Genomic DNA, 22,019 nt, shown 5'->3' with positions numbered 1-22,019 from the left:
TAGCTATTATCAGACACTATCTGAATCAAGAACCTGAGTGAAAGAGAAATTACTTAGCCGTAAGATTATTACCATTTACAACATATTTGTCCCACCTCTTCTGAGAACTTTGGCAGAATGAGAACAAGGGAATGGAAGACATCATTTGGAAAGAGTACTACAAAGGAACTGTAGCTTAACATCAACTCTCTGATTCTAAATTCCTTTTGGGAGAAAGGATAACAGGAGTGGACTGCAGAAAGAGACGAGGACAACTGATATTAACTGGTCTAACCTAAAGAATACACGTGTGTGTTTTCTAGACCCATCTTTCTTTCCTTTAACCAGAGTAGATATACTTTAAACTGCTTCATGTAATAGGAGAAATGACAGAGAGAAGAAGACTGGGGTTAGACTGTTAGAAAGTATATACCCACATCTTGGAGCCAACAAGAGAAACTGGAAAACTAGTGACTAGGCATGAAGACAAGAAACAAGAAAGCATAGGCATAGGATGACCAGTGGAGGAGAGCATTTTGAATAGGAGTGAGTGGTCAATAGTATCATGCTGAAGAAAAGTGGAGAAGGCCCTTTTTTTGGATAAATGTAATGTATAACCTAATCTACACATATGCACTTATTCATGCAGCATCTATAACACAGGAGTTAAGTTTTATACAACTATATGAACAAAGAATATGTTACTCACATGGCATACATACGGCCTGAAAGCTTCCAACATAATTTGGTCCTAGTTCATAAATGGTAGTAACATTTGAAGGAGGTAAAACTTCTTCTAGAAAGTGCGTGGGTCCCAAGCGCCAAACCAATGAAGCAATTTGGCGTTGGGCAGGCGGAGTACCAATGTATGCATAGACTGTGCTAACCACCGGAGGATTGGCAGAGCCTGAGCCCCCGGGAGTACTGTGAACATAATGCAGCTATAAAGAAAATGAAAGCAAATGTGTGAAATTCAACCCAAAACACTTTCACCAGGAAAATAACCACTTTTTGTGTATATTTTCATTATCCCAAGGCCATACAACTTTATGAATGTACAAAAGCTGTTGAGCAGAGAAACATAAGGGCAGGCCAAGATTCTAGAACCCGATCAGCAAGTTGGAAATTTGTAATCCAACTCTGTAATACAGATAAACTATCTAACGCTGGAAAGGGCAACAGTCAAATATAGGGATTCTGTTACTATCTGGTTGGTTTGCATACCAAATTAACGATGTTGCTATGAAATTTTCAGGTTGATATAAAAACAGCTTTCCAACTATGATATTCAGGCAGTCTTGAAATTAGTTCTGATACCTTCAGTGTGAGTCTGTTAAATAAAATTGTTCATGCAAAGTGTTTTACAATGGGTAAAGGGCTATAAAAGTATTAGAAAAATAGTCTATGTTATAATTTACACACACACGGTTTAATCTCAGTGAAAAATATATTCTCAGATTTGAAATTACACAGACAAGATGCTTAAATTATCATTCAATTCATTACAATAAATATATAATTAGAGTGTAAGAGGTTAGGAACTCAAGTTGCTTCCTGAAGTACAGGCAGCTTTCATCACTTGACAGAATGAGTAACATTCCCATAGATTGTTTTGTCGTAACACTGTCCTAGCTTCAGATCATATCTATTATTCCATATATTAAAGAACAACTCCCTGTGATGTTAACAGTATGAGTATGAAGAGCAACATGTGACCTAAAGTTGGTTTCACAGGACTGTGACTTCTCACAGGCACAGTAATGATGACGATGTAAACATATTAATAATAAATCTCCTACCTCTCAATTCTAGAAGTTGAGGACACTTTTATTTTCAATGATACTAAAAATAATGAAGGAGCAACCTACTAAAGAATCTACAAGCCCATTTCAAATGCAATCCTGTATACAAAGAAAATAAATGACTATCCCCAGAGTTCATTTTAGGGTTTATCATACTGAAACACAATGTCACAATAAAATATCATTAAGGAAGGAAATGTATTCAAAAAGGCTGCCCATTTCTCTGCTTTTTAAACTTCAATTCACACAAAAGGTAGACCTTTGCTGCTTCTTTTAAGTGATATCACTATAAAAATGGATACCATCTTTTAGAAGTTAAAGAATTTTAAGAGCTTGCTAGCTCAATTCGTTAGAAAGTAACTAGTAGCATTCATCCTGATTCACAAAAGGAACTTCTGATTCTTTACTGGTTGCTTTAATTCTCTTGCCTCTCCTCTGAATACTGCAGTACAGCTATCTAGAGTAATATTTATACATTCATTTATTCAACAAACAATAAGGGAACACCTTATTACTATTATTATCAGGGACTAATCTGGGTGATCTGAAAACAAGGATGAATAAAAACAGTTCCAGCTCTAAAGGAGCACAGAGTCTACTGGACTGCATACAGTAATAACAATGAAGTGACAAAATACTGTGTTCATAATTTATTTAATTTAGGCATCCATCTGGTTTCCAACCATCCAACTGGTTTCTCTCTGGTGAAAAAGCATTTAACAATCTGGCTCAAGCACTGACATATTCACTAACATCTTTAGTACCCTGTAACCCCTCCTTTCGAGTCTTTCCTAATAAAGTGACTTGAATTAACCAGCCACATGACTGTCACATATTGTTTAAATGGGTACCGGAGGTCAACTTAACATTAAGACGGCAATTTAAAACAACACCCCTGCAAACACACATACAGGCAAGCACACTCACCCCTAAACTACCTTATAAAAGCAGGTTGAGATTTATAAGCACGAGTACGCTCACCTTCACGGTGCTGACAAGCTGTCCATCAATGTAGAGGGCTGCAGTGCTGTTCTTCAGCATCCCTTTGCTCATCACCAGAACCAGATGATGCCACTGTCCCTCAATGATCAGCTCTCCACAGCGGAAGCGAGCGCAGCACGGCAGAATCTCATAAAAAGAGGATTCTTCACTAAAATCGTCAACTACAATGAAGAGGGGAAAGAAATTAAAAACTTAACATCATCCTCATTCTAACAATTATTCATATCTAGACTTTGACTCTATGTTAAAATAATATGATGATGATGTAAATGAAAATACCCTATTCATTCAATAACTTCACCTAAAATCTAGGATACATTGTGCTTTGTTCTGTTCAAGATACATATAGTTATAATCAAATAAAGTTATAATAACTAATGAAATAAAAAATAAATAAAATAAAATAGACAGTAAAGTAAAGTTACAATAGACAACAAAAAGAGATTCGTTGATTATTACCTGTCATGGTCTGTTATAAAAGGTCTTTTAAAATCCTAGTTTGAGATGCATTTGATTATAGCACTGGTTAGAAAAACAACCAAGAAAATTAAAAATTTTATTCTTGCTTTATGCTCTCAATGATACAAGGGGGCAACTATCTGTTTTTAATTTGTGGTTGTACTGCCCTGACCCTTGTCTAACAATAGCTGGTAGTAAGGAGGTGATTTATGGAGTGGAAAGGTATTTTTTTGGTCCAAGTTTCCTGCTTTACCTGACAACTCTGGTGATTTGCTAACATTTGCAATCACTCTTGACTCTAATCTGGCTTGTCTCTGCTACCCTGTATGTTGCCAAATCATGCCAGGAAATAATGGGTTAAGTATTAACTTAATGTTAAGATAGTTAAAAATTAATTTATCTTCAATAAGAATTCAAGAGAAGGTGGGACAGCAGCAGAAATCCAGATGTTAAAAATTCATTCCTTCCCCCACCCCAAGAAAAATGTTTAAAAAAAAGAGCTTATGTTAACCATGTATCTTAAAGCAGACCCACCGGTTTTCAGTACAAGCACATATAATATACTGAAAATTAAAAGTTTAAATTATTTGAAAAAAGAATTACAAATAAAATATTCTACTTCTGGAATCTTAATATTTGCATATACTGAAATGCCAAGATTATTATTATTTTTTAATTAATTAATTAGTTAATTAATTTTTGGCTGCGTTGGGTCTTCGTTGCTGTGCTCAGGCTTCCTCTAGTTGTGGCGAACGGGGGCTATTCTTCGTTGCGGTGTGCGGGCTTCTCATTGCGGTGGCTTCTCTTGTTGCAAAGCATGGGCTCTAGGTGTGCGGGCTTCAGTAGTTGTGGCACACAGGCTCAGTAGTTGTGGCTCATGGGCTCTAGAGCACAGGCTCAGTAGTTGTGGCGCATGGGCTTAGTTGATCCACGGCATGTGGGATCTTCCTGGATCAGGGATCGAACCCATGTCCCCTGAATTGGCAGGTGGATTTTTAACTACTGTGCCACCAGGGAAGTCCCCCAAGATTATATTTTTAAATGACAATTCAGAAGATACATCTACTGATGAGTTAAGACCACTACAAAGACAGCATCTTATCCATAGGTGACCTAATTAGGAAGAGACTTGAATAAACTAGGCAAAAAGCAGGGTCAAATAGCTTTGAAAGGTCTAGTGTTATGGACCAAGGGATGAGAATGAAAAGATAAAAGGGTTATGGGTGAAACCAAGAACTGTTCCCTCTCCCTTCCCTGGTTATTAGACTTACTCTTCTTGAGAACTGCAGAAGATATTACTTATAAAAATTTTCTGAGAGCTTCACATTCTGACTCAGGCTTAAACTAAGATATACCCAGCATTCAGTGGTGTGTCAGGATATTTGGTGAGCCAACTGGTTTCTGACAGCTCTTAGTTACCTAGGCATCTTAATGGACTACAGTTGTTCAGAGGACGGATGCTTGTAATAGTAACATCGTTTGTATTACTAAGGTATATGTTACTATAATTTCTAGTCATACACATACTATCGTAGTCTTGAAAATTACATTTAGTGAAAATGATATAGTTAGAAAACACTTTTTGTTGAAATATCCCTAGATCTAATCCTAACTTTTCCATTAAATTCTATCTTCTTTCCAAATTCTCCATTATTATTCACTTTTCTCATTATTTCCCTTTCAAGTCATCTGTGTTTTTTTTCTTTATTTTTCCTTCTTCTGATTCATTCATTTATACTTCTATGTAATATTTGTGGGCCTAATATAGGCTAGGCACTATTTTCGGTGGCAGGGCCTAGATTACAAAGATAATAACACTGTGTGTGGGAACTTAAGAGTTCTAGTAAGGTAGACAGACAAAAACAAAGAATTAAAATCTATGAAATCCAGATAAGTGATAAAGAATATTAAACAAAGGCTATGACAGCGGACATAGGGAGGAAAGGAAGATTCAAGACATGTTAAGGAGGCATAATACAGTAAGACTTAGCAGAAGGGGTGGTATTTTCAAGGATGACTTGAGGTTTCTAGATGGGGTAACTGCTAGTGAGGGTGTCATTTACCAAGACAGGAAAATAGAAGGAGATACAGATTTTAAGAACAAATATTACAGTTTGAATTTTTTCAGGAGGATTATTCATATTAAGGTATCTTAATATGCAGTTGAAAATATGAGGACAAAGCCTGGGACACAGACATATCAAAATTTTTTAACTTCAGAGTCCCTGAGGGTAAAAAGACCTAATGCTAAAAGAAATTGACATTTTCTCATGAAGAACAGGTTGAGTACAAAGACTAAACATAAGAGCTTGAAGAATACTAATTTTAAGGGGAAGATGGAAGAGAAAGCTGTTGAAAGAAATTGCAAGAGAGGTCAGAGAAATAGTGAAAGAACAAGGAATGGGTATCTCAAATTGAAGACTGCAGATAGTTTTAATCAGGAAGAAAACATCAATAGGATCAAATGCCACAAAATGGGCAAATAAAGTATCCACTAGGATTTTAAAGCACTTACTGTATTGATGCCTAACTCTGTGCTGATCATGATGAAGAATCCTAAGTAAGACAAAAAGCCTTACAATCAAACTGAGGAGCTAACATTCATATTCAATTAATATGTGAATGCCAACCACAGGGGAAGCAATATGTGCTATTATTTTATTTAGTCAGTTAAAAGACAAAGTCAGATGATAAAAAAGAGGTACATATATATATATACATACATACACAAATGCTTACATCCAGAGCAAAGAAAATTAAGTGAACTGAGATTTCTATTTTATGTTACTTATATCATTTAGGAAGATATTCATGAATGCCTTGAGTTTGAAGTTCTATTGTATAGTAACATAACATTATGGCATATTGGAGGGAATTAGGGAATTAGGATTATTAAATGGAGTGTATTAAGTCTTGAAGGTAAGTGATGAATAAAGTAATTAAAATGTTATTGTGTCTAGCACAGAGTGGCACATATGGTAGGCAGGTGCTCAATGAATATTCATTAGTTAAGCAGAATTCACAGCCAATGAAAATCCCTACTAAAATATATTAAACAAGCATCCTGCATTCCTAGCAAAAGCTGTGATTTCTTGGCAAGTAGAGATGAATCCTTATTTTAGGAACTCTCTCCACTGTTTTCTATCTAAGTCTCTTTTGAAAGTGAAGGTGCCTTAAAATTTCACTGGTAAACAATATTCAAGATTTTATATAACCTGTTCTATTCTGTAATAATTTAAATTAGAAAAGAATTACCAGCTGGACCTTAAAACCAACCATTAAAATGAAGTTTGCTACTTTTAATAGGCACAAGAAGCAAAAAGAAAAAGACAGATACTGACCATAGTTTTGGAGTAGTTCCTCTTTGGTGGAGACAATCAGCGATCGGTCTTTTGCTGATAGAACTATGGCAAGGCACACATAATGCTGCTCAGAAGAATTCGCTCGGCGAACAATAGTAAGAAGTCTGACAGGGTGGTTATTTGGAGGAGAACTGAAATGTTCAATGCAAAACCAGCTGGAGTAGCTTAAGCCAGATGGAGGAGGGAAGAATCTTTCACCTAAAGTGAAAATAGAAAAATAACAATGAAAGAGTTTGTGTTGACTCAGATTTATATTTTAAAAAGATGCCAAGAAAAGCAAAATCTCTAAATAAAATATAATCTACTGTAAAAAAAAAAAAAAAAAAGAATCTCATAAGCAGAGAAAGTAATATTTACCGGAACCAATGCCACTGACCACGGCCCCATCGGTAAGACCTGTTGTGACGGCATTGTTTGTAGGGGCATTATGAGGGGCCAAACTGGGTAGGAACAGGCAGCTATTAAAGAAAAGAAAACGTACATGTTAGAGAGCAACTGTTTTCTTCTCGTATTACTATGTACTTACCACAGTGAAATAAACTACCATTATTTAAGGGTAACCAGAGATAAGAGATCATGGAATAAGTCTGGATGCCTAACAAAGTCCTTCCCTTCTTTCAATTGTGTGAGAATACCAAAAGATGTATTTAAAAAATCTCCATTTTTAAAAATTTAAATTAAAAAAAATCATACTATAATTTGCACGTGGTAAAATGCACCAAAGTATAACCTTGTTCAAGACATTGGAAATTTTTCATCACCACAGAAAAATTCCCCTGTGCCCCTTTCTAGTGAGTCACTCTCCTCTGTTACACTGTCCTGATTAGTTCTGCCCAGTCCCAAATATGTTTTAATTCATTGTTCGATACTAACCCACGACAATGTTCTTAAAATACAATTTATAGTTTTAGATCAATGTAGAAGAATCCCACAAACAACCAGTATAGACATAGGCCTTTTCTCTTAGCATTTATGTCCCTTTTGAGGCTGACAGACTTTATAAATATACTCTTCTAGATTCACTATAGATTCTTTTTTTTTAAATGATTAATATACTTTATTATAGAACTTTTTTAACTTATTTTTTATAAGCAGAGGAGAATCTCTCTCTCTTTTTGTTTTTGGCCATGCGGCTTATGGGATCTCAGTTCCCCAACCACGGATTGAACCTGGGCGAAGGCAGTGAAAGCCAGGAATCTTAACCACTAGGCCACCAGGGAACTCCCTAGATTCTTTATTTGTTACTTCTGCTATTAAAGTTTTTTCTGCCACTTCAAAGTATTTATTCACTTAATGTGATGGTAACTGAATACTTATAATGTATAAAATACTAATACTTATAATGTATAAGATACTAAGTTAAGTAATTTGAGAGAAAAAAGGACAAAACTTAGCCAAAGAGTTTTTAATCTAATTTTAATTTGCATATTATCTGTAACTTATTGTACTAAATCAGAGGTTGACAAACATTTTCTAGAGCGGGCCAGAGCATAAATATTTTATGCTTTGCAGACCAGATAGCCTCCATCATGACTTTGCAGTCTAGCATGAAAGCAGCCATAGATAATACATATACATAAATTAATGTGGCTATGTTACCATGAAACTTTATTTACAAAAAAAGAAAAAAAGAGAATTTACAAAAACAGATTTGGACCGTGCACCTTAGATTGCTGACTCCTATACCATATCAACTTATTTAGCATAATAAATAATTAAAAACAATTAAATCCACAAATCTTAACATGCTCAAGGAACTCAATCATTTGAAAATATATAGCATATACTAAATTTTAATCAAGTAGATTTAAAACCAAAGATCTATTTCTCAAAGGCAAGACTGAGGCATGAAATACAATAGCTTGGCTACCTGGCAAACTTCTTACCCAAACCCTTCAAGGGATGTGTCAAATTCAACAAAAGTCGGAGTAACTGATGACCCATGAAGTCTGATGTCATGTGGGGTTGTCATGGAGACCAGGCACTTCACCCTGGTCAAGGGTACAGTACTTCCTTCTGCAGATTTCACTAGGCTCTTGCTTATGCGGTAATGGTTATCTTCATGTAAGCTGAAGACATTATCAGAACCCAGACCTTCCATAGATGTGATCATACTACCTGTAAGTCAAAGAAAATCTCTTGGGAAAAATATCATATAGATTTCTAAAATAGTGACTTTAACAAGGCTGATTAATTTTAAATACTACTCTTCAGTTTCAATATATACAATAATTTTATTTTTAAACTCCAAAGCTATTATCCAGTTTTAATGTACTTTATGTTCACTTAAAAACTTACATAGCTTATGTTTTTACTTTATATTTATTACTAAAGTAATAAACACATTGCAGAAATGTTGGAAACTACAGAGTGCAAGTAAAGATCAGATAGAAAAAGAATAAAAATCACCAATGACCCCTATCCAAGCCACTGCTACAGTAAAATTTAATTATAAGCTACACTTAATGATGTTTATAAAAACCAGACTATACTTTCATTTTACAAAGTAATTTATTATTTCTCTTTGAGAAGAAAACAAAATATTTGAGAAGTATTATCATGGAAAGAAACAGGTCATCTTTCTTATTAAAAAAAATCGGAGCTAAATAGCAGAAACTTGCTTCTCCCATTTTCTCCCCATTTTTAATTCTTCCCTTGTAGCTATTAAAATTAGACAAGTGATCACAAAAATACTTGAATTTAAAAATTCCTATATGCATGCAAATGGTAATGATTTTAAGAACAAAAAAATAAAATTTAAGCAAGCTGTTCTATTCTTTCAGGAATACGTTATAAATATAATGGAGAAAATATTCCCTCTCAAGATAAACCACATGAATTTAATTATTTCCCTCTTAAGTGTGCTAAGCAGTCAGGCAACCATAAAAATATTTCAATATTCTTAGAGAAAGGAACTATTTTTTGTCAATTCTCAGGAACTGTGTAAAGTACAAAAACAACAACAAAAATATATACATGCAGGGGATGTATATTAATTGATAAGAAAAACTGAAATACTGTTTTCCAATAAAACTGTGTTGGAACTCAAAAGATCTTAGTGTTTCCAAAACACAGTATTCACTAATCACTGACAATAAATTGTAGGAGGAAATAGTAAGGTTGAAATAATGGTTGAAGGTTGTTTAATCTCTTTGATTCTCACCTGAAAAAAAAAAAAGGTTGAACTAAATGATTACTATATGCTTGAGGAACAGGCATTCTGCTCTTCTAGGTTCCATTCTTTCCTGCTTCACTAGTAATGGTTATTTCAATCCATTAACACAGATGCCTTAACTATGGCTAACAACAAGACAAAATAAACTGTAAAGTTAAAACCCACCAAACTATAGAATTAACACTGGGAGGAAATCCAGGGCATCTGAGCTCTCTATTGAGAATACTCTTTCCCCACGGCTCTTGAGTGGATGGAATCTGGTGCTCCTCCATGGTCTATGCTGGATGGGTAGGCAGTGCCTACATTCTAACACCCCCCTCTCCGTCATCCTTGCATCAGCCTAATGCAAAAACTTCTCTTCCTTGGAGGTTCTGCATCAGCAATCCTATCACACACCTCTCTATGAAACTGCCATCTACTATTGCTGGCATTTCATTCTCACCTCTTCCCTGTACTAATTCTTGCCAGTGCACTGGGGGATCTCAAGGTCCACATGAACAACCTATCTAACACCTCCCTTCTATGATCACCTTTCCTCCAACGAGCTTTACCTCTACTTTACTCCAGAGCCAAATTCTGGGCACAGTCCTTTTCTCTGCTTGTCTCACCGCTCCAATTTTGATTGCCATTACCCGACCTCATTCCTCAGTCCACCCATTCTTTTTCTCTCACTACATTTGCTTTTTAGCCTAGCCAATCTTCTCCAGCCCAGTGATCGATCCCTTTTCTCCCAGCCTATCACTAGCTGCTTGACTTTACTTCTTCCCCCATCTATCCTATACTTCTTGGTGTTTCTCTTCGACCACTTTTATTAGTATTTTAAATGTCCTGTCCTCCATGTCCTCCTGCACCAGCTGTCCTGCAAAGCCACAGCCTGTGAATAGCCCAGTCAACCACTCTAGTTCAGGCAGCAAAGGCTAATTGAGAAAGGTAAAGAAATTACGGATCTTCTGAGAAAGAGGTATTCCCCCTTCCAAGCCAAGGGTTATCCTGCACATAGGTCTCACCTCCTCTGGATCTTGCTTGTATCACTGATTCCTTTGCCACCCCTATCTGCCCGCTTCTCCAGTCAAACAATGAGATCTCAGTTTTTCTAGTTAAATAACAACAAACGAAAAACAACAACAGCAAACCCTTCCCTTTCTTTTCTTTTACAGTCGAACTTCTTGAAATAATTTTCTTCCCCTACATGATTTTCATTTATAAGATAAACCAAAAAAAGGGAACTTCAAAGGTCAACTTACTTCTCATCTCTGGCTCATAACTCAGTGAACTTGGTTTGTGGACCCTATATTGTTTTAGCAGTTTTTTGTCCCAGGCACCACAATTTAATGGACTTGCCAAACGTAAAAACTCCCTAAAGAAAAGACAAAGCAAAGTTATTCCTTGATTGGGAACATCGTGTAATTCATAAACTAAACACACAAAAAATGTGACTTAATGAATTATCACAGACTAATTAAAAATACTAAAGCAATCTGAACAGTTATTATAATATACAATGCTAATTTTATGTTTCAATTCACCAAGCAGTGAAAAGAGCACCAAGTATTGTGAAAAGTTACAAAGGAAACCTGAGGAGCACGCTCTCCTGGAATGTGACGGGCAGAAATACAGTTAACTGTCAGGGGTGACAAAGACAGAAGCCCTTTATATGCAGTCATTTACAGCATCATGTAAAGGGAAAAAATTAAAAAAAGAATACTTCTCTGAAGTTTCAATTCCCTACAGCAGAAAAAACAAATATTTAAAGGTCAGGTACCCTTTGCCAGTTTTTCACATAGAGTGTGATACACAATTAGCTCATAATCTATGGCTTGTCAGCAAATAGGTGCCTGTACCATCAGGTGACCTTTGCATTCACCTAATTCATGCACTGTGAAAACTGAGCATGTCCCAATGGTTGGCTTCCTCTGTTTATCCAAGTAGGCGGTACAAGTTATTTAGTAAAATACAAGTATTAGGTATGAGATAGTCTCTTTTTCTCATTCAGCCTCTCTACTTTTAAAGTAGCAGATCATCAAAAAGGATCATGGGACAATCTCCATGCTGTTTTCAAAACTTTAGGTCTCTGAATATATTCATAATGTGACAAAGTGAGTAGAGACTGTCTCATTCATCTTGGTATTACTAAGACCTGGCACACTGCCCTGTACAATACTGTTTAACAAATGTTAACCACAGAGGTTTTTCTTAGCTTGGGGTCAGTTAAAAAATATAAATTACAAATAGAGTCCAATCATTTTTAAGAAAGTTCCAAAAGTTTTATGAAAAAGGAGTACTTTAACAGCAGAAAAGAATTATTTTATTTATTTAAAAATATATATATATATTTATTTATTTACACCGGGCCTTAGTTGCAGTAGGCGGGCCCCTTAGTTGCAGCTGAAAGTGACAAGATACGTGAGAGTATTTTTTTAAGGAGGGACAAGATGATTTAAACATTAAATCTGTTTGGCTAGGTAATTTCAAGGAAAGTATTTTTTTTTAATGTTGTTTTATCCCTAAAACACAGAGCACTGTTTCTCTTATATTAAAAAAGGTTATTCAAATATACCTATTTCTCGAATGGCTAAACTGTGCAAGGTATATCCACACCATGGAATACAACTCAGCAATAGAAAGAAACAAACTCTTGATACATAACAATCTAGATGCATCTCAAAGGCACTACAACAAGTGAAAAAAGCTAATCACAAAAGGTCATACACTGTATGATTCAATTCACATAACATTTTCAAAGTGACAAAATTATGGAGATGGAGAACAGAGTGGTTTCTAGGGGTTAGAGATGGTGGGGGTTAGGGAAGCAGATATGATAATAAAGAGGGAGCACTGGGGAGATCTTTGTGACATCTTAATTGTGTGATGGTTACATCAATCTGACACAAGTGATCAATAATGGGGGAACTGTAGCATACATGGATACATCGTACCAATGTCCGTTTCTTGGTTTTGATACTGTACTGTAGTTACATAAGATGTAACCACTGGGGGAAACTGGATGATGGGGACACAGAATCTCTCTGATCTACCTTTACAACTTCCTCTGAATCTCTAATTATTTTAAAATTTAAAAAGTGTTTCTTAAAAGAGTTCGTACACATAAAATGTTCTTATCTATAAAGTAGATGCAAGTCATACAAATATAACATGACTTCATTTTTAAAGGGAGGTGAGAGTTTGCTGGATTCAAGCAGAAGAAATGACCAACGGACAAAAACATCCTGTTTACTAATAACTAGATTTATCTGTTTCTAAGCGCGATATTTTGGGCATTTTGCCCATTTTTGTGGTGTTTTGGTTTTGCCCACAGATAACTGAATATATGTTTATTAAAGCAAGAACTCTTTGACTATCAAGACTCTAGCAACGGCCATTACTAATGGTGGCTTATTTGAATGTGAAGAAGAGAACACACTGACCTCAGCACCATGGGCTCCAGAGCCTGAGAGGCTAATCGTTCAAACATCCGCTGGAGGGGCGGGTGCAGCGAGTGGTCCTCATCAGCCAGTGCAGCACTGCACCGCTGCAGCAGTCGCGCATGGAGACCAGCTTCACACATGACTTGCTGGTTTCTTTCTGTGTGCACCAGTGATTGTAAAATATTTGCCACGGCCAGTTGAAGGTCCAAAGCATGCTGGAGTTAACAAAGAAATTCATGCCACCGGGGCATTCTTAATAAGACAGGTGATAGTTCTCTCCTTTTAAGAGTTGAAGCACACCTTTTAATATGAGGTCCCTACATGCTTCAGATTACATTCAGATGAATTAAGTAGCTGACTTAGAGGGACACAGCAACTCCAGAACAGGGCTAGGGAAATATTTCTGGTCTTCATTCTGCTAGAAGCATACCTAGCTCGACTCCATTTTCTTTCAAGTCTTTCGTATTTCATGACTATATGTAACTAATAATATTTTTATTTTTATAGAAATAGTGGGTATAAAGTAAATATTTTTCACGGTAAGTAAATAACCAGTTTAAAGAATGACCTATTGTTAACATTTGTGACACTTTAGGCCTTCGAAACCATACAACATTTTAAACAAAACTAGTCACCCAAACTCCTGAGTGTTACAAATGAAAATACATAAATAGCCTCAAAATGGTACCTTCAGTCATTTTTCTTCCTGTATTATTTATTAACAATTTCCACTGCTGAGCAGGATTTACAGGGAGAAAGAGAATTATTTTAGTACCAGCAGTAACTGCATTTTAACAAATGAGTTGTATTCTAAAACATACGTATCTACCACTCATTAGGAAAGTTAAGACTCGAACACAAAAATCCTTTTTCCTTTACCTACTTCAGTATGTGACACAGAAAGGTTCCATGTCACCTTCTTGGTCCCACTCCCTTGCTCATGCAGTCACACCTTCCACTCATTAAAGACGGGAAGGAACCAATCTATCCAAGCTTACTTCTGGCTGTGTCACTGACCCAACAGAGGCCAGGAGGTCCAGCATAGAAAGCATGGCTCCAGGATGGATGATGACAGCATCAGAACTCTGGAGAGATGAAGTTGCCACATGTAGTTTCAGGTCAGCAACATTTTTAGGAGGGTAGACGGGGGGAGTTGAAACAGAATGATATGCATGCCTATGAAAAGAAAGAAGGGTAATTGGGTATTTAATTTCAATCACATTCTCTGTTCATTTGCTTCATCTTCTACTACCTTTCTCCACTGAGTAAAAAAAAGCCTTATAATTAAGGGTTGGGTTACAAAACACCTTAACGTTGGGAAATTAAAAAACAATATATTATCAATTCTTGAGTCACATACAGACAACTTATCAAGTCTTTTAGGCTCTTATATGTTTTTACCACTTACTATTTGGATTGTTTCATTAAAGAATGGCACATGATAACTAGTTAACATTACTCTATGGTGTATTTGAAAGTTGCTAAAAGAGTAGATCCTAAAAATTCTCATGACAAGGAAAAAACCATTTCTTCCTTGAATCTATGTAAGATGATAGATGTTAAGTAAACCTACTGTGGTAAACATTTTGCAACACATGTAAGCCAAGTCATTACGATGTACACCTTAAACGTTATACAGCGCAGTATATCAATTATATCTCAGTAAAACCGAAAAAAAGAAAAACAAAAAGAATAACATACATGACAGAAGATATAAAGAATAGGTGAAATTACAGTGAGTCAAAGCTCTAAGAAAGATGATAGTTCTGATAATTTGTGATGAGCGTACAAGTTATATTAAGGGCCTCAGTGAGAGTGTTTTCTTTGAAATTTCCTATGTGTTTTTAACCTTTCCTTAAACCATGGGTAATATAATCAAGAACAAACAAGATCAAAGTGGCCTACGCTATAACTGGTTCAACTGAGTCAGAGTTGGCTCAGAATCCTGGCCACGTGTCAATAAATGTATTAAGAATCAAGGAGTTCTCCTTTAGCTTATTTGGAACAACATTCACGCTCTTTTGCATTATCCTCCCTACCACTGAGAATATTCACAATTTCTAAAAACTTGGGATATTTTACGTAACAAGCTTCCATGAGTTAGAAAGCCTAGCCATGCCCTGAATGCACAACATTTCTTCTCGTCAATGATCTCCACCGTCTATTGCATACTCTTCTGCAATTCATGAGTTTTGCACATTTTGTATCTTGGCACAAGGAAACAGATGCTTGTGGCTTCAGCCTATGGGAGCTCTTTGTTCCAATGAATTGGTTTCAGCATAATTTGTCTAATGCTGAGCTCTGTCACTGAGAGCAGCACAGTTTCAGCTCTCTGGCACAAGAGCAGCTTGGGAAACAGATGCTTTAAGTCACTGATTTAGTAGCAAAGAATTGGCACTGCCATTTTTTTTTTTTTTTTTTTTAAGTACCATTCTCTTTTTAACAGAGATTCTAGGAAAGTACTCAGCTTCACTTAAAAAAAAGAAAAAAAACACATGTGCTCTACTGTTTAAAGTCAGCATATCCTCCACCTACTCATTTTTTTCACTCCCTGGTTTTTTTTTTTCTGTTTTTGTTCAGAAAGATTTAATTCCTAAACTTACTAGAATAGTTTTCTAACTGTTTATTAACAACAGGTATCCTCCTCCCATGTTTCTCCCTTTATTCTTTAAAATATTTTGACCTAACTAGAAAAACAAAAAGATTCCTAATTCCTCTATTGTGTAATAGGAACTCCAAATCATTAAGAAATTTCATAAAAATTGTTTTCATTACACATAAAAACTAACGCAATTTTGAGAAAAAACATCAATTCTAATTGTATATTCTAGTTACAGGCCTTCTGAAATTATTTCTTAGTTGCCTGATTTAATATAAATTTGAACTTAAATTATTGATATGTATAGCTAGGAAGAAGTCCTTTATGTCTTTGGAAACTGAACTCTACTAATATGTAACTATTATAGTAGTAAACTTTTAAATCTTATATAGAAAAATATTCTAATGTAGGAATTACATTATTCTTCTCAAACTAGAAAAATACTGCAAACATCGTAGAAATCTAAAACATGGTATTTATTAAGTAAAATTAGGTTGATTTTAACAGCCATTATATAACATTAACTCTTACTAAGTCACTTAGGTATTACCACAGGTATTACCACTTTTTACATTTAGAGACTGTGGTAAGCTTATTAAATTGGTAGCTACCAACCAAGACCTAACCATTTGTAAAGATAGGATAAAATGACATTGCAAAATTTAGTTAATTTTTATGTTGCAGTTACTTTTAAAGCTTAAAGAAATTGCTACTTAATATTTCAATCTAAATTCTTATATATACTTATCTACCTCTTTTGGGAATATATACTTAAATATTTAAATTCTGAATTTGCTTTGCCTTAATTATCAAGTGTGTATAGGCACTAAGTAATGGACCCCATGTTCGAACGATAACTAGTACTCGCCATCTTTTTTGCTATTGCAGATATATTCTGAGAGTCTTGGTTACTATTTTGTATTTTGTTTTCACCTCCTCTAACTGTGACTGAATATTGTTCAGCATAATTCTGTTCCATTATTCCTTCTGAATAATGAAAAAAAATTACGAGTTTTAGTTTTCCAAAATAAGGTTTCCTAGTTCTTTTTCCTCCAATTCTTCTAATAGAGAAGAATCTCCAAGATTTTACTTGCCAGACAAGTATCACAAGTTGAAATTTCCTTAGTACCTTAATCTCCACAAGCCATAAAACTAACACAATGTTGGGTTTTTCCTTTTGCAAACAAGACAAAACAAAACATGTTTTGCCACAAGAAAAAAGATGCCCATAAGCTGATGTAATTTGAGATGTTCTTGAGATATTCTAACTTCAAAAATTACTATACTGTGAAGTAAAAAAAGTTTTCTTTATTAGCTTATGATTCTTATCACTGAGCAAAATGTATGTAACCTGACCAGAATGGCAAGCTGAAAATGTCAACACTGATCTTATTATTAGCAGGAACAGCACTGGGAGCTTCCTTGGGGTAACATCAACTTGTAAGCCTCATTAGAATTCCCATGGATAAGATACACTCAACTACAACTGCTGATTCAGTGACAGTTTCCCCTTAGGTCAAAGATAGGACATCCTTACATGTAGCTGTGTTGCAAAAGATGAAAAAATGTTTTTGATCGAAGGCCTTAAATAACTATGATATGGAATAAAATGCTGTTTTCCCTCTGTCAAACTACTATTTAAATAAATAGTAGGTTCTGATAGATTTTTAAATATTTGTCCCCTTAATCTGTAGATCCCTATTGAAAGTGTTCTGTAATTTTTGGTTAATACTTAATGAATTTAAACACAGCAATTTTTGAGCCTTTACCATGTATGATAGAATCATAAATATGATTTTTTTAATGATTAAAATTATTTAGTAATTGAAACTATTTTTCTAACATCCAGTAGTTCTCTGGGATAGTAAGCACACATGAAATCTTCCAACACAAAGTATACCTTTTACCTTATTCATTTTAGCAACAGAAAAATACACTAGGTCAACTCAAATTGATTTCATAATATCTTGAATCAAGAACTGCTCTTACAAAAACAAAAAAGAAATAGTAGTTTTTAAAAACAAATACATTGAACAATACTAAATTCATTTAACTATGCCATGATTTACTAGAAGAAAATGAGCTGTAAGCCCCAGTGTAAATTTAAAAGAAAAAGGAAAATATAAGCCTATATACCTAATGAATATTACTCTTAAAATATATTGAAATACCAAATTTATAACAAATACTTCAAATTTAGTACTAAATTAACCACAACTGTGTTCAAGTTTCAAAATCTGAACAACAGAAATAAAATTAAACAACAACATAGCAGAACCTCAGGGTTCATTTTTAAAAAGCCACAGCGGAAGAGAATTAATACAAGACTTAAGGACTTGCACTTGCTTATGAGGAAAACAGGGGCAGGAAGAGTATTTGGTGCCAAGTGCACAGACTATGATCCTTTTAAGTACAGGTCGCAAATGGAATCTCAAATGGATCTTAATTGTACTCTTGTCAATCAACTGCTGGTTCTTTATAGTCATAAGCTTTATATATGAGGTAGACTACATCAGTTTAGAAAGAGATTTACACACAACTGATGAAAACAGGAGCTAGGGGAGATTTTTTTTATTCGCTTTTTCAAAGGTTAGCCTGCTGAGTCTTCATAACAGCATCATATTTCAACTGGTTGAACCCGACTGAGAAAATACACATTTCCTCAGCCAGTGCTGGGATGTTCATTTTGAAGTAATACTAAAAACCAAAGAATGATCCCAAGCACATTTAAAGTGAAAAGAAAAAGGAGAAAAGTATTCTAGTTAAAGAGTAGAGAGGCATTACATCCTCATTTCTAAATTAATTTTAATAAAATACATGCTGGCTCTAAAATGCATATTTTAGTCCAAATAATAGGGTTGGATGACAAAAGTCTACATGTCCTTCATATCTTCATAGCATCAACACATTTTACTCTCATAAATACACTCAGCAGAAGCTGACAGTTTTGAAAGCAAAAACAAAGATATCAAATAGAAAGAAAATAATTAAAGTTACAAAGCACAAAATCCACATTAACATATAATTGAGCACAGAAGAAAAAAAACCCATACAAGTAAAGACTGACTTCGGTTATTAGATCAGTACCTTTTCCTGGACAAAGCTGGTGTACCCCAAGGAGAGGGGAGAGAAGACTCACTTGTCAGGCAAGGAGGGATCTGCTCTGCACGACTACAGACGACAAAACAGGGCGGTTTAGAAAGGTCAGAACAGGACACCGGGTTGGCAGTTGGTTAGTTTCACAAGAAATACCAGTAAAAGTTTAATAGGGAACATCCTCCCTACTCAGCGGGAACAAGGAACAAGACTACAACACATGCACTGAGGGAAACAGAAAAGCATGCTTAGGGCAGATGCTTATTCATTCATGTTAACACGTAACATATTTGTTAAACAGAGTGCTATAGGCCTTGTTTTTTGAGGAAGCAAACTAAAAATAAGGTACACTAACCAGGATAAGTTAGAAAACAAGGGAAAAGAGGTTGAATCTAAATACACAAATTTTAATTTTAAAAAACATCTTATTCCCTCAACACTACACTCTCCCATGGTTTCTATAAGTTAACGATATATATGCATTTTTATTTTCAAGGCAGGGAAAATTTGAAAACCTTTTTTACATTACCTGTGTTTTCTATCTAAATACTAAGGCCAAAGAAATATTAAGAAACAAGAAACATCTCAGTAGGCATTTCAAAGTAGATAATTTCACAGTTAAGGATATAAAAGCTTTTAGCTCTACCCAATAGAGTTACTTGCTTTATTTATGGGGCCATTATAGAAACAATTCACTTGTTTTATGAAGTAAAACTATGGTGATGGTTAAAAGTGATAATGCTTGGGGCAAATTAGCAGCACTATCAGCATGATCACTCTCACATTATTTTCAAAGTGAGAGCTTAATTGAAAACACACTTTAAGAACTGAAAATAAGTGATTTAGGTAAAGCAGACTTACGATCTCAGAACCCTGGGTTTTCCACATCATAGATTTTATCACGATATGTTATCGTTTATTTATGTGTTTGTATTTAAGGTAAAGGATGGATATAACCAAAGTAGCCTTGTGCTGAGTTGCACCCTCAACGCCTAGCACGATGACTTGGCATGCGATAGGTGTTTGTTAAGTACTTGTTTAATGAAGGAATGAGTAAATTAATCTGATGGACTCTTGAACTGTCAATGTCTCCCAGGGAGATAAATCATTTTTTGAGGATTATAAAATGCTAGGAATGATTATGAATGTTGAGACTATATCATCTGTCTGAAAATACATGTAATCATAACTATGTTCTATTGATAACTAATATCAATAAGTCTGGATGTACCTAATGTTCTTGAGAATAAAGAGGAAAGAGAAAACATAGGAAACACCCCCATGAAAAGTAAACTTCAGGGACTTCCCTGGTGGCGCAGTGGTTAAGAATCTGCCTGCCAATGCAGGGGACATGGGTTTGATCCCTGGTCTGGGAAGATCCCATATGCTGTGGAACAACTAAGCCCATGCGCCACAACTAGTGAGCCTGTGCTCTAGAGCCCACGCGCCACAACTATGAAGCCCGCGCACCCTAGAGTCCGCGCGCCGCAACTACTGAGCCTGCGTGCTGCAACTACTGAAGCCGTGTGCCTAGGGCCGGTGCTTCACAAGATGAGAAGCCACCACAATGAGAAGCCCATGCACCGCAACGAAGAGTAGCCCCCCCTCGCCGCAACTAGAGAAAGTCCACGCGTAGCAACTGAGACCCAACATGGGGGAAAAAAAAAGAAAAGTAAACTTCATTGAAACTGTTCTGCTAAGTGCATTGAGAGCTTAACTCTAACCTGGTTTTACAAATAACACACAGATGTCCATGCTGAAAAGCTTAACATCAGAGCAATAGTAATATTCACAAATAAAGTGGTAAGTAAATGAGAGAGAAGATTCATTTGTTTTCATTTTCTTTCAGGTTAAATTATAATTTAAGCCTTAATGTTGAAGTCATACATAGTATACCCTTTAATTCAGAGCACAGAGCAGAGCCATACCTGTCAAAAGAATCTGTGGCTACTTTGTAGAGATAAATAAAGAGTTTACTGCAGTGCCGTAGAGTGGGTGACACTGAATCCATCAAGATTACGTCCTCCTCTAAAAGTCTTTGAAATGGCTGTGTATTTGAGGGGAAGACATTCATGGGGCTTATTTTTCTTAGGTCTGAGAAACAGCCAAGAAATCGAACGGCATCTGCCAACTTCTCATACTGAATCTCTGTTTTGAAGAAATGAGAGTTGGCCGGCTCATAGCGCATTGCTGCAGTCAATGTGCAGAACACAGTGTGGAGAAGTTCAAACACTTGATTCTGGTTCACTTTCTCCCAGCCATTCTTGGGTGGTGAGCTCAAAGATCTTTCCATAGCAACAAGCAAGGACGTAATGTACACAAATCCTCCAACTTTCCTAAAAACTGTTCTTGAGCGATGGCTTTCTCGAAGGACTGACAGGAGGGCCTACAGGGGACAAAGAAACAACACAAACAAAAACAAACTTATAATTCAAATTAAAGAAAAATAACCGTACATGAATGTCAAAGGGGAATGCCATTCTGTGAACATCTGATATGAGTATTTTTGTCATTTACCGAATAAGCAGTCTTATGAAGCATGCCAAATATTTTGCTAATTAAAAAGTGCCATATTAAAAGCAGAAGATCATTTTAGAAAACACTATCGCATATTGCTTTTGACAGAATAATGGATATATCCAAATCCTGGCTGAAAAGCTTTCCCTATATATTTGATGAATAATGACATCAATGAATTCAGTGATTTTTACAAAGTAATTTTATTAAATAAGTAAAATACATATTCGAGTATAATTTTACACAATCATGAAAACTTACGACTGTGTGTATACAAAATGATTTATTCTAGAAAGGATTAGAGAGACGATCAGGGAAGCCAAGGGCTGAAGTATTCCGATTCATGTAAAATGACCATATCCCGATGCTTTGGAAAGAGCAGTCACTTCAGAGGAGTTATTAGACATTCTCTCTTGCAAAGTGAACTGTGGCTTGAGGGCTGAAAGCATGCTCTTTCCCAGAATAGCTCTTAAGGCCAAACAGGTAAAACAATCTTTTATAACTATCAGTTATCTTCTGAACTGTCATACTTTTAACATAGTTTATTATTAAAAATAACACATTACAAAATTACTTAACATTTTATGGGGCACTTACTATGTA

General features: G+C 35.4%; 1 protein-coding gene across 1 annotated transcript in view; it reads right to left on the bottom strand.

The window, feature by feature from the left end:
- The window catches only part of WDFY3 (WD repeat and FYVE domain containing 3), a 267,612-nt gene that overhangs the window by 99,190 nt on the left and 146,403 nt on the right, over positions 1 to 22,019 (bottom strand). Inside the window, 10 exon segments of the mRNA XM_036852038.1 lie at positions 689 to 920; positions 2,763 to 2,944; positions 6,584 to 6,802; positions 6,962 to 7,062; positions 8,491 to 8,722; positions 11,024 to 11,136; positions 13,205 to 13,419; positions 14,203 to 14,380; positions 18,891 to 18,974; positions 20,828 to 21,285. Coding sequence (XP_036707933.1) covers positions 689 to 920; positions 2,763 to 2,944; positions 6,584 to 6,802; positions 6,962 to 7,062; positions 8,491 to 8,722; positions 11,024 to 11,136; positions 13,205 to 13,419; positions 14,203 to 14,380; positions 18,891 to 18,974; positions 20,828 to 21,285 — 2,014 coding nt within the window.

The sequence above is a fragment of the Balaenoptera musculus genome, chromosome 5, assembly GCF_009873245.2.
Source record: "Balaenoptera musculus isolate JJ_BM4_2016_0621 chromosome 5, mBalMus1.pri.v3, whole genome shotgun sequence".
In the NCBI taxonomy this organism is placed as follows: domain Eukaryota; kingdom Metazoa; phylum Chordata; class Mammalia; order Artiodactyla; family Balaenopteridae; genus Balaenoptera; species Balaenoptera musculus.
The sequence above is the reverse complement of the archived record's forward strand: the minus strand, read 5'-3'. Positions and strand labels throughout refer to the sequence as shown.